The sequence below is a fragment of the Mastigoproctus giganteus genome, chromosome 5, assembly GCF_048544385.1.
Source record: "Mastigoproctus giganteus isolate SK-2022 chromosome 5, ASM4854438v1, whole genome shotgun sequence".
NCBI lineage: Eukaryota > Metazoa > Arthropoda > Arachnida > Uropygi > Thelyphonidae > Mastigoproctus > Mastigoproctus giganteus.
Genome location: NC_143579.1, coordinates 226,520,375 through 226,533,821, shown reverse-complemented (window position 1 = coordinate 226,533,821; position 13,447 = coordinate 226,520,375). Strand labels below are relative to the sequence as shown.

The window sequence follows — 13,447 nt, the reverse complement described above, 5'->3', positions numbered from 1 at the left end:
CTGGTCAGCGTGAAGAGGAAAAGACCAAACCCTCCAGCATATGACAGCATGAGAAAACAAATGGCCCTCAGACCCCACCAGCTTTCACTCTCCCTCTTACGGCAGCGAGAGGATCAGAGTGGAAGCAGGAGGGTGCTAAGAATCTCTGGGTACGACCAGGCTGCCATGCATGGAAACTGAACTTGGCCTGTTATAATGTAAAATTACTCATCGGTGAAGACAGGATATTAGAGCTGGAAAAGGAATTAGAAAATGTGATTTGGAATATCATCGGTTTGAGAAACAAGAAGAAGAAGAAATGAATCACTTATAAGTTTATCAAATGGAAATCTGCTGTACACCAATGTAAACAGTGAAAGGAGTGAAGGTGGAGTTGGGTTTCTGGTCCATAAAGATTTGAAAAACAACATTTTGGAATTCAAAAGTACATCACCAAGGGTGTTAAGACTACTACTCAGGATTTCTAAGAGGTACAAAATATTTTTATATTTTTATGATTTATGCACCAACATCGAGCCATGATGATGATGAAGAGGTTGAAGAAATGTACACCGAAATTGAGTCTTCTAGATGAACAGAAAACCCACTACACTGTTATTATGGGGGACTTCAATGCTAAGGTTGGAAAAAGACAAAAGTGCAGGAAGGGGAACTATTGGAAATTTTGGAATTGGTGAAAGACTTGTGGAATTTGCAGAATCTCAAGGATTGTCAGTAATGAACACTTTTTTCAAGAAAAGGGTGAACAGAAAGTGGACATGGAAGAGTCCAAATGGATTAACAACTAATGAAATCGACTTCACCCTCACTAACAGAAGATATATTGTGAATGATGTTACCGTCCTGAATAAGGTAAATGTTGGAAGTGATCACAGAATGGTAAGATGTACACTTGATATAGATAAAGGAAAGGAAAAAACTGACTTGAGTAAATAATACAAAGGTCTTTGAGATAACAGAAGAGGAGAAAAAGCAGTATGTACTGGAACTTAAGAACAAGTTTGAGCTTCTGCAGACTGCTCAGGACCAAGATATCAATGAGGAATATTACAACTTTCTGAAAGTGATAAAGCCCAAGAAACCTATAGGGAAAAATAAATCCAAAGAAGAAAAAATTAGTCAAGAAACACTTAATATGATGAACCGAAGGCAAAAAATGAAGAGAAAGATAAATACTAACAAGGAAAAAATTGAGTATACTGAGTTATGCAAAGCCATTAGAAAGAGACTCAGAGAGGACATAAGAAGATTTAACACAAGAAAAGTAGAAGAAGCATTAAAGGAAAACAAAGGATTTAAATCAGCAGCCATGAGCAGTAATACAGATAGACAAATGATACTGAAACTGAAGAATAGCAATGGTGTACTTATAAACAGCAGAGAGAAGGCATAATTCAAATAGCAGAAGATTACTATAGAGAATTATACAAGGAGCGAGGGAATGATGCCAGCAGTGGGGAAGATGGATTGCAAAGTAGCAGTGCATACAACATACCCGATATTCTTCCTGATGAGGTAGAACATGCATTGAAGAAAATGAAGAATCAGAAAGCCCCAGGGGAAGATGATGTTACTGTAGAGTTGTTAAAATTGGGAGGAAGAGACATAACACAAAAACTGGCAAGACTCTTCACAAAGTGCATTAGAAAAGGTGTAATGCCTAAGCAGTGGAATAATGCAATCATAGTTTTGCTGCATAAGAAAAGAGATAAATCAGAAATTGGAAATTATAGACCAATTAGCTTGTTATCTCACATCTACAAGTTGTTCACAAGGGTCAGTACTAACAGATTAGAAAGAATACTTGATGAGAATCAACCGAAAGAGCAAGCTGGCTTTAGGACAGGATTCTCAACTATGGATCACCTTCACGTAATATCACAGCTAATGGAGAAAACAAATGAATATAAAACACCATTATGCCTGGCATTTGTTGATTATGAAAAGGCATTTGACTCCATACAGCATAAGGCAATGTTTCGGGCACTGGAAAGACAAGGCATAGATACCCCACATATTATGATTTTGAAGAAAATATATGAGAGTGCTATCTCCTTTATTAGACTAGACAAAGACAGTAGGAAATTTAAAATCGAGAAAGGAGTTCGACAAGGAGACACAATATCTCCGAAGCTGTTTACTGCTGCCCTTGAAGCTTTCAGAAGATTAGACTGGTTGCAGAAAGGAGTCAATGTGAATGGAGAGTACCTAAACCATTTACGATTTGCAGATGACATTGTGGTCATAAGCCAGGATCCCAAAGAATTAGAGGAAAATCTTAATCAGTTATGTACAGTTAGTAAGGATTTTGGACTAAAGATGAATATGGCTAAAACAAAAGTAATGATGAACAAATATGCCACAGAAAGGAAAATTATGATTGAAGGAGCAGTAATTGAAAAGGTGGAGTCATATACTTATCTGGGACAAGTTATTAGCTGTAATAATGATAAATGGCTGGAAGTCAAGAGAAGAATAAATTTTGGATGGATAGCATTCAGGAAATATAGTGACATACTGAAGAGCAATATGCCAGTTTGTCTAAAACGTAAAATAATGAACCAATGTATACTCCCCACCATGACTTATGGAAGTGAAACTTGGACACTTACCAAAAGAATGGAAGAGAAGCTGAGAACTACACAGCGAAGAATGGAATGAATTATATTGGGAGTCAGACTGTTAGATAAGAAGAGAAACACGTGGATTAGGCAGCAAACTCAAGTAAAGGACGTTCTTATCAAAACTAAAGAACTAAAATGGTCTTGGGCAGGATGCATAGCTCGGAGACACGATGACAGATGGACTAATAAAATAACAGAATGGAACCCAAGAGGAGCTAGAAGAAAACCTGGAAGACAAAGGCGGAGATGGATAGATGAAATTCATGAGTTTGTGGGTAGTAAATGGATGGCCAGTGCTCAAAACAGAAGGAACTGGAAAGTTGCTGGAGAGGCCTTCATCCCGCAGTGGATTGAAAATGGCTGATGATGATGACATTTATTATTTTACATTTATTAATTTCTACTTCCCTTTCAGCTTTTGTACATATGATTGGCCTGTTAATTCTACTTTTTTTTTTTTTTTTTTTTTTTTTTTTTAAGGTTCTTAATATTCTTTCTCTTATTTTCTTCTATTGGGCCTGGCACCTTGTGTTAATAACTTCTCCATCTTTTAGTATTTTCCATTAATTATTTTTTAATTCTTATCTATCTCTCTCTCTCTCTCTCTCTCTCTCTCTCTCTCTATATATATATATATATATATATATATAGAGAGAGAGAGAGAGAGAGAGAGATACATACATACAGGAAACCCTTGATTAGTGCAGTTTTGAACAGTGTGGTTTTAATTAGTGTGCAAAATTTTTTTTGATACTATCCCCTTAATATATGCGTTATCAAATTTGATTAGTGCGCTGTTTTTTTCTTGCGGTGCTTGGCAACTCATGACAGCACCTGAAGCAGCAAAATGTGACACGCACTCACCAGTGTCCTCCAACTTAAATGCATGGGAATCGACTCTGAAACGCTTGACAGCAGCACCCCATACCACTCTGAAATTGAAGTTTGCTCTAGTAACTCATATTCTTGTATAATTTTAGTGTTAACGCAGATATTACATCATCATGCTAAATGTACAATTAATGTAGTTTAAGTAGTACGTGATGTATGTTTGATTCTGTATTACTTTCGCTCTGATTTTTCACAATTTGCTGAATTTTAGCAATTCCTGTTTAGCGAGGATCTGGCGCTGATTTCATCTTGTGTGAAAGTGCTCCGTAAAGCACTCACTCTCACTAGTCGCTGGGCAGTTCCTCAGAAATCCTCGACGAGTGTAGAAGTGCAACAGGCTTATCGCTCATCCTAACAAAACAATTTTTTTTTTTTTAAATTACCTTTCATAGCTATGGACAGAAAAAAGGGTAATAAACGAAAAGTTCTCACTTTGGATACTAAACTTGACATTATTAAGAGGTTTGATAATGGTGAAAGCAAAGAAAACATAGGTAGGGCACTAGGCTTTGGTGAGTCAACCATGCGTGCCGTTTTGAACAAAGCAGGTGAGTACCGGAAAAAAGGCAAAATGGCATCTGCATCTTTAAGTATGCAATGCACTAGGAATAGAAGTCCATTAATGATTGAAATGGAAGATTTGCTTTTTATTTGGTTAGAAAATTGTAATCAGAAACGCATTCCTATTGATGGAAATGACATCAAGATTAAAGCTTTGAGCCTTATTTCTTCATTAAAAGAAAACAAATATCAAGGGGATACTTCAACATTCTCAGCTAGAAAATTTCATAGCTCGGCTCGATCTGGCATAAAAAGTATTAACAGATGTAGCAGCCAGTGCCAATAAAGATGCAGCAGCCAAATATCCCATTGAACTGAAGAAAATAATTGAAGAAAATGGGTATGATTATCGTCAGATTTTCAATGTTGACAAAACTGGCCTTTTATGGGGAAAAAAATGCCAACGAAAACATTTTTGGCAAGAAACGAAGCAACTGCACCAGGTCATAAAGCAATCAAAGATGGATTAACACTTCTACTTGGAGATAACACTGAAGGAGATTGCAAATTGGAACCATGCTAATTTATCGTACAATGAACCCAAGAGCGTTAAAAGGCTGTAACAAGCAATCCCTTCCAGTAATTTGGAAATCAAATAAAAGGGCTTGGGTGACAAAGCAGTTATTTGAAGAATGGTTCACTATGCATTTTTGTCCCACAGTCGAAAAATACTGCAAGGCAAATAATTTAGATTTCAAAGTTCTTTTAATTTTAGATAATGCCCCTGGGCATCCTACCTCACTCACTGATTTAAATAACAATGTGAAGGTTATATTTCTACCACCAAATACGACTTCTTTACTCCAGCCAATGGACAGAGTTATTTCTACATTCAAAGCATATTATTTGAGACGGACTTTTGCTCGGGCAATTCAAGCTACAACTGGAGATGACGCAATCACTCTTGATGAATTTTGGAAAAAACATGATATTAAAGAAGCAGTTGAGAACATTAATGTAGTTTAAGTAGTACGTGATGTATGTTTGATTCTGTATTACTTTCACTCTGAATTTGTTCAATTTTTGCGATTCCTGTGTAGCGTTTAGCGAGGATCTGGCGCTAATTGCATACACAAATCGTGGGAAGAAATGACGAACAGCTGCATGAGAGCAGTCTGGCAGAACCTTTTGCCTGAATGCGCAAATGATTTTTGAGGTTTCATTAATCCTGTCAACAAAGTTATTGATGAAATTACTACAATTGGAAAAGACCTCGGCTTTGAGGAAAACGTTAGAGAATTATTGGAATTGCATTCAAAAGACTTCAGTAATGATGATCTTCTTGAAATTGAGCATCAACATGCATACGAGGAAGAAGACGAAAATGAAGCAGAAGAAAAGCAAATTGCTCCCAAATAAATTTCATTCAAAAAACTTAGTACTATTTAATACACTTTAAAAAGCAAAAGAACTCATACTAGAGATTGATCCAGATGCAGAGAGAAGCATGAACGTTCGTCGAGGGTTAGATAAGCAAATTGATTGTTATCGCAAAATCATGGAGGAAAGGAAAAAAGCTACCACTGTTCAATTGAAGTTAGATAAATTTTTTGCAAAAAATAAAATTTAAATCATACTATCTTTTTTAAATTTATTCCTTAATTTAAGAACTATGCAGTGCATTATAGGTACATATTGAGTAAGAAAAAATGTTTTTATAATTTTCAAGGATTCGTTATAATTATTCCCATTGTTTCTTAAGTTTGATTAGTGCGGTTTTAATATGTGCGGTATATTTCAAGGATTCATTAACCCACTAATCAAGGGTTTCCTGTATATATATATGTATATATATATATATGTATGTATATATATATACACAATGACAAATTTTGTAACTTTTTTTTTCGCAATAAATGGCAATCACATTCTTTATTGTACCTGTTGTCCAAATTTCTCTTCAGTACAAGCCTTAGACCTCGCTCCAGAGCCCTCTAATACTTTAATTTTAATGACCATGTGTGTGTGTGGAGAAATGTTTATATTCAGTGTATAGGGAAGGGATGTTGACCTATAAGGTGAAGGAGATAACCTGAAATAATAATGAAGATAATAATGTTACCTAAAGTAGTGGGTTCTAAAGCTTTAACTACTTCTTCAAAGGGTCGGCAGCCAAAACCATAGGAGCCACAACAATAAGCAAGGGTCTCTGTTTCTGTTATGATGTATACATGCGAAATGTATAAATCATAGCCAACCCGACAGAGACCAAAAAGAAGAGAAATTTTTTAAAAAAATCGCCAATAGAACTTTAAGGGGGGAAAAATTTTTGAATTTAAAAGGATAGATACATTACAAAAATTACTTCAACTTACTGTGTGTTTTGAATGGAATCTGTGAAATAGTTGCCTGTGGTGTTTACAAAGTAACATTGGAGAACCAAGGATAAAGCCGATAGATCGCTCTCCACAGTGTTTGTCAGTTGAAGCAACCATGTGTGAGGGGGAGGAAGTGCAGTCGTCAAAGTTAAAAGTAAATAAACAAATGAGGCACAGTGCCAGCAGAGGGAAATTATTAATTACTGACAAAGTAGTGTAGAAAGGCACAAAACTTTGTATCAGAGAAAAAAAGGAACTATAGCAGAGTAATAGTATCTCAATATTGCTTTTGGCCAGCCTAATTGCACAAGAGAAATGTAGTTAAGGAAAGCAGAAAGTAATTTGAAGAAGAGTAATATAGTTGTGCTCAGGTTGTTCGGGGTTGCTGAACCTGTACCGTAGTTGGTCCCTGAACAGATGTCAGGACAAATGCCTCAGGTTTAAGTCAGTATTGTTATTGTATTGTAAAAAAAAAATGGAAATTTCTTGGTAAGAGTGTCCTTTCCTCTCTACTTTCATTGCTCTTCTCTGCACCTAAACGGACACACTTACTGGAGTACTGACAACATTTCTCATGTGCAAACCTTTGATTTCAATAGTCTATTCACCAGCATAGACCTAACTAACTTAAAATTGGTCCTGAATGAAATTTATAATAAATACAAACATGTGATTGGTTATAATTCAGTTTTTTGGAACAATCTCATTAATCTCTGTGTCCAATAACTACATTTTTGATGGCAAATCTGTATACCTGCAAACTAAAGGTACACCCATGGGTAGCCCCGCTAGTTGTATCTTAGCTAATTTGTATCTTGGCATTGGTCTGAGACCTCTCTACCCTCAGATATTAAACTTTACAGATATATTGATGACTTATTGGTATCCAACTACCCTACATTTATACATGACTTTGCTGGTATTTATCGTTCAGAACTTACTCTGGAAAAAACAAATAATAATGATACTTCAGCCAATTACTTAGACTTAGATATTAATATTAACAGCCCTCATACCACAATCAACATATACAATAAAAGAGATGCTTTTAATTTTAATGTAGTCAGTTTTACCCACTGACACTCTAACATTTCTAAAAAAAGTACATGCTAATATAATACTCTCCCAATGCATCAGAATTGTGACAATATGCAGTAGCGACAGTCTCTTTGCTGACAACATTAAAGAACTCCATGATAAATTGCAGTGCAATAATTTTCCTACAGCATTTCTTTACCATCATTTCAAAAAAGCGGTAAATATTATAAAATTCAAAAAACTTATAAACTACAACTTGGATATAAACAACATTTACTGTTTGATTACATATTACTTTCAGGCATTGTACATAATGCATAGTCATACCCCCTATTCTATGTCGTATCTCATGGTGTAGAAGGCGTGTGCCTACGGATTGGCAATACATGGGGGTATCGTGTTCTGTTATGTCTTTTTTTTTTTTTTTTTTTAACAATACCGATGACAATAACAATACTGACTTAAACATATGAGGCATTTGTCCAGACATCTGTCCAGGGACCAACTATGGTACAGGTTCAGCAACCCCGGACAATCAGAGCACAATTATATTACTCTTCTTCAAATTACAGTGAACGAGAATTTGTCCGTTAGAGAGAAGTGTCTGCTAACAAGAAGTCTGAGGGAGAAAAAAAGAAAAAGAAAAATCGTTAAACGTTTAATGTAAAATTAAATTAAAATATATACAGATTTTGAACAATATTTTTGTAAATAATATACAATTACATACACAAGAGATAAAGAAAAATCGTTAAACGTTTAATGTAAAATTAAATTAAATTATATACAGATTTTGCACAATATGTTTGTAAATAATATACATACAATTGTGCTATGCATATTATGACTTTATCTTAAGAAAAATACATACAGTAATCACTTATTTTCTTCTGCACCTTCTTCCGGCTGATAATTTTGTTTTCAACATTTGTTTGGAGTGAAGAAACCATTGAAAGTCCTTCAGTATCTTCTTCAGTGGCGAAAAACATTTTTAAACGATTGATTTGTATGAGCTCTTCTTCTGTTTTCATCGGTGGTTCGTCGTTAATATGTTCTTCGACAGAATGACCTCCTTCCATTTCTTCATCCTCATGAGGAACTTCTTGAAAAATATCGATGATAATGTCGTTGATATCTAGAGCACCATCTTCTGTAGTGAGGTTCGAGTCTATATCTTTGTAGCCAGGGTCACTTGTAGCGGAAGTATTGTACATTATCAATAGATGTTGAAGTTCTTGTTCTTCTTGGTGTTCCACATTGCTGTTCACAACTTCAATTTTTGCATTTGAGAAGCCAGACTTTACAAAACAGTTCACGACAGTTTGTTTTCTAATTGCGTTTACTGAAGAGGAAATCCATTGAATCGCATCTAGGATGCTGAGTTTCTTTGCAAGGTCACTCTCACATGTTACCTGTTGTTATTTGGTTTTTAGGTGCATTAGCAACTAAGGCCATATTGTTCCGGGGATATGCAGTAGTCATTCCCTGCCCTTTCCGCATCCTCCATATTTGGTGGTCATGGGCTCGAACCCCAGTCTAATCAAGAAGCGTGTGCTACGCACTGCTGCTCCTGCCCACCTGGCTATGGAGGCGCCACACATGTTACATCATTCATGTTTGCAATGAGATTTCTTAAAACAAGTTTTCTGTAGTGAATTTTAAATTTTTTATTATCCCTTGATCCAAGGGCTGACACTCTGCAGATGTGTTTGGTGGCAGAAAAACGATTTGAATGTTGGACAATTCAATGTGCGAGTGAGATGCAGCATTATCCATGAAAAGAATAATTTTTCTGTTTTGACGAATCATGTTTTGGTTAAAGTGACTTATCCATTCGCTAATGATATCTCGTGTCATCCACGCTTTTTTATTAGACTTCCAGTCAACATTCAAAAGATTCAACTTTATGCCACTTTATGAAACAAAGAGGATTTTGTGGTTTTCCTATAACAAGAGGTTGTTCAAAGTTTCCCAGCATATTTGTACACAATAGTACAGTCAAGCGTTCCTTAGAAATTTTTCTGCCCTGGCACTTTTCGTTTTTTAGACTCATTGTTTTTTCAGGAAGAGCTTTAAAAAACAACCCTGTTTTGTCACAGTTGTAAATATCCTTAGCTTCAAAATCACGACATAAATCTTCCAATTTGACAGTCCACTCTGTTACAACCCCAGTATCAACAGATCCACCTTCACCACTTACGGTTTTCCAAGAAATTTTATGCCGAGTTTTGAACTTGTCTAGCCATCCCACAGAAGCTTTGAACTCATTTACTCCCATAGATTTCGCAACCTCCAAAGCCTTTTCCCTAATAATAGGCCCATTAATGGGAATTTTTTTAGCACATCCGCGACAAAACCACTCATACGTAACATTGTCAATTTGAAGTCCAACAGTTTTTGGGAATGATTTTTGAACCTGATCATTTCAGTGTTGCCAAAATTGTTTGAGCAGTTCATTTTTTTCCTTTAGGATGTTGCTTACCCGAGTCTTCCCGATTTTGAGTTTGGCAGCAAGATTGCGAACACTATTTTTTTGCTGATCATACGCATTAATGAGTTCGACTTTATCTTTTAAAGTTAAATGTTTACAAGAAGACATTGTGCACTTCACACAACACTGAACAAAACTGAAAACTGAAACTCAAAAGACGAAAGGCCGACCAAATTTCCTCCCCCCCCCTGCACACACCAAATTCATCAGAAGTTTTACACGTGCCTTAAAATTCTTGAAAAAGGGTTTAGAACCGCGACGTAAACCTTGATAAAATTCAGGAAATCGGAAATAGAAAATAAACACATGATTGAGGCAATACATGGAAGAAACTTTCCTAGAAAAAGGGCCGTGAACTCGCCCGCTGTCCGTTATGGGGAGATCAAATTAAGTGCTAATCTAAACGAAACAGTGCAGATTGCCTGTCCGCATCCGTTACAGAGAATGTCCACTAGACAGAAGCTGAAAACACGTTAAAACCAATAGAGGAGAGTTGGGGAATTTTGAAAATGACCGTTGTAGAGAGATGTCTGTTAAAGAGAAGTTTCACTGTAACTACATTTTATTTCTCGTGTGCAATTAGGCTGGCTGAAAGCAATATCGAGATACTATTACTCTGCTATCGTTCCTTTTTTCCTCTGATACAAAGTTTTGTGTCATTCTACACTACTTTGTCAGCCATTAATAATCTCCCTCTGCTGGCACTGTGCCTCATTTGTTTATTTACCTACTTCCCTGTAACATGGGACATTTCACTTTGACGACTCCACTTCCTCTCCTTCACACATGGTTGCTTCAACTGATGTAAACACTCTGGACAGTGATCTATCGGCTTTATCCTTGGTTCTCCAACATTACTTTGTAAACACCACAGGCAACTATTTCACAGATTCCATTCCAAACACACAGTAAGTTGAAGTAATTTTTGTAATGTATCTATCCTTTTAAATTCAAAAATTTTTCCCCCCTTAAAGTTCTATTGGCGGTTTTTTTTTTAAATTTTACTCTTTTTTTGGTCTCTGTCAGGTTGGCTATGATTTATACATTTCGCATGTATACATCATAATAGAAACAGAGACCCTTGCTTATTGTTGTGGCTCCTATGGTTTTGGATGCCGACCCTTTGAAAAAGTAGTTAAAGCTTTAGAACCCATTACTTTAGGTAACATTGTTATCTTCATTATTATTTCTATTTTTATGTTAATCAATTTATTTAAGGTTATCTCCTTCAGCTTACAGGCCTTCTCAAATTTTCCATGGTAATTACAATTGACAGGTCAACATCCCTTCCCTATGCACTGAATATAAACATTTATCTATATTTCATTATGGTTGCCAGGTTTCTCTACTGTAACTAGTAGTACCCAGATCCATAACACAGTTTAATATTTTTGATTTAATACTTTCTCATTCGGTAACTTAATTATTTTTATCAATATTATATATAAAAAATGCTAGTGCCATTTCTGAGTACTCTAAATGTGCCCTATCCATTGCCTTATACAATGGGATAATCATCCCCTTGTCTCTACTGGCAAAGTTCCTGTATATCAATGACAGAACCATATTAGCTGTCCTGGCAGCCCATCTGAACTGCTCAAAGAACTTAATGTCTGACTGCACAATTACCTCCAGGTCTTTTTGATTCTCCACTAACCTAAGTGTGGTACCACACAGTTGGTATGTTTTTCTGGATTTACTGTCCCATATACAGTACCTTGCATTTGTCAGTGTTAAACTTCAGTTGCCACCTAATTTTTCTAAATCTTGTTGCAGTAGCAGACCCTGATTACTGTCATTAATCACTCTGTTAACCTTTGTGTCATCAGCAGACTTAGACATTAAGCCTGATATGCTTTCATCAATAAAAAAAATTAATAACTTTCTTATTAAATTTTTAGCTATAGCTTATATTTTGGTGAGGAGAGTACTGAAAATATAAACTATAGCTGAAAGTTTAATGAAGAAATAGCAGTACTATAAGTATTTGCTAAAAATATAAGTGTCAGTTTAATAACTTTCTTGATGAAAAAACTTAATTTTTATAAGTACATAGTATTGTTCTTTCCTCTGAATTCCAAAGAAAGGCTGTTTTTCTTTATAATTCATGCTGCTGATTTGTACATAAACTAGTAATTTTATAATTGTTTTGGCCTTTGCATGTTATACATAAGAATAATACATGTGATGTGTTGCTTTTAATTAACCAATTTTACATTATCTAATGTTTATAGTCAATCAGTCTTCAACTATCTTTAAATTTTATATTTTATAGTTGCATTTTAGGTTTATTTAATGTTTTTTATGCTTGATATTAAAGTTTCTCCTTTCATTTTTAATAATAAAAATGTTTTTAATTTTTCTTGTGTTAATTGTAGTGCAGTAATATTTATAAGAACTCATTTAATTTGCAGGATAGAAATATGATCCTGGGCTACAAGGCATTTTTTGTTTGTCCATCAGATTCATTAGCTGTGCTAGCAGCAAATACAGACTGCATACCTTACTTTTGCAAAACTGGAGTAAAAGGATTTTCACGTAGCATGCCAACAGCGGGGGCAGTAGACAGGTAAGCTGTGAGGAGTTATACCAAGTACAGCAGACTCTAGATTAACCAGAATCGGATTGATTAACCGGGACACTTCAAGACTCCAAATAAAAAAATATATATAATGAAAAAACAACCAGAAATCAAAAAAAAAATCAAGTAATAACTAGAATAGGTATAAACAGATATTTTGCAAGTCGTAAATAAGCGACAAGCGGCATTATAAGCTGTAATTGGGAGATTAGTGTACCTATTACCTTGCAATCCCCGCTGTCTTCACACCCGCTGCTCAGAAAAGAAAAAAAAAAAAAGACCAAATATTTAGTTTGTTTTAGTGAGTCGCATTGATTGTTGTGTTCCATTGCAGCGCAACCAAAAGGACAAATTTTGTTTCGTCATTTATGTCAGGGATGTCAATTTTTTTTTATAGTAAATTTTTTTTTTGTTTATAAATCGCAAAAATGGTGTGTAAATGCAAAGAGTTGCATTTTCAGTTAAACAAAAACTTGAAATTATTCAAAAGTTTGAAAACGGTTCATCCGTTAAATCTCTAAGGCATCTCTAAACCATTATAATGTTGGTGACCAAACCATACGCAACATCGTAAAAAAAATAAAGGGAAGCTATTAGACTTAAAATCGACATCGCAAAAAATAAAGGGAAGTATCGTATTGGGCACGAGTAGTACGTGGTAAGTTTTTTTTTCGTTTTTTTATCTATCTCCATATTTTTTATGTAGGTTGCTGAACAGTTTTCTATACAGTAAGTCCTCGACTTACGCAACTACGGATTTACATAAATTTTTTTTCACTCAATTTTTCTTTTTTTTTAGGATTGTAAATTTTAAAACAAACAAAAATAATAAATAAATAAAATAAGCAATCAATAATGATGATCACGGCATGCACAAATTGCACAAGTAAGATACGGACTAATAATCAAAAAAATAGGAAAGAAGAGAAGATTCTTACAATTT

General features: G+C 35.1%; 1 protein-coding gene across 2 annotated transcripts in view; it reads left to right on the top strand.

Moving 5' to 3' along the window:
- Nucleotides 1-13,447, top strand: part of Pgm1 (phosphoglucose mutase 1) — a 249,861-nt gene that overhangs the window by 189,555 nt on the left and 46,859 nt on the right. For both annotated transcript variants that reach the window (XM_090374440.1, XM_090374439.1), the window contains exon 5: nucleotides 12,338-12,492. In XM_090374440.1, the coding sequence (XP_090230566.1) occupies nucleotides 12,338-12,492 (155 nt within the window). The remainder of the gene's footprint in view (nucleotides 1-12,337; nucleotides 12,493-13,447) is intronic.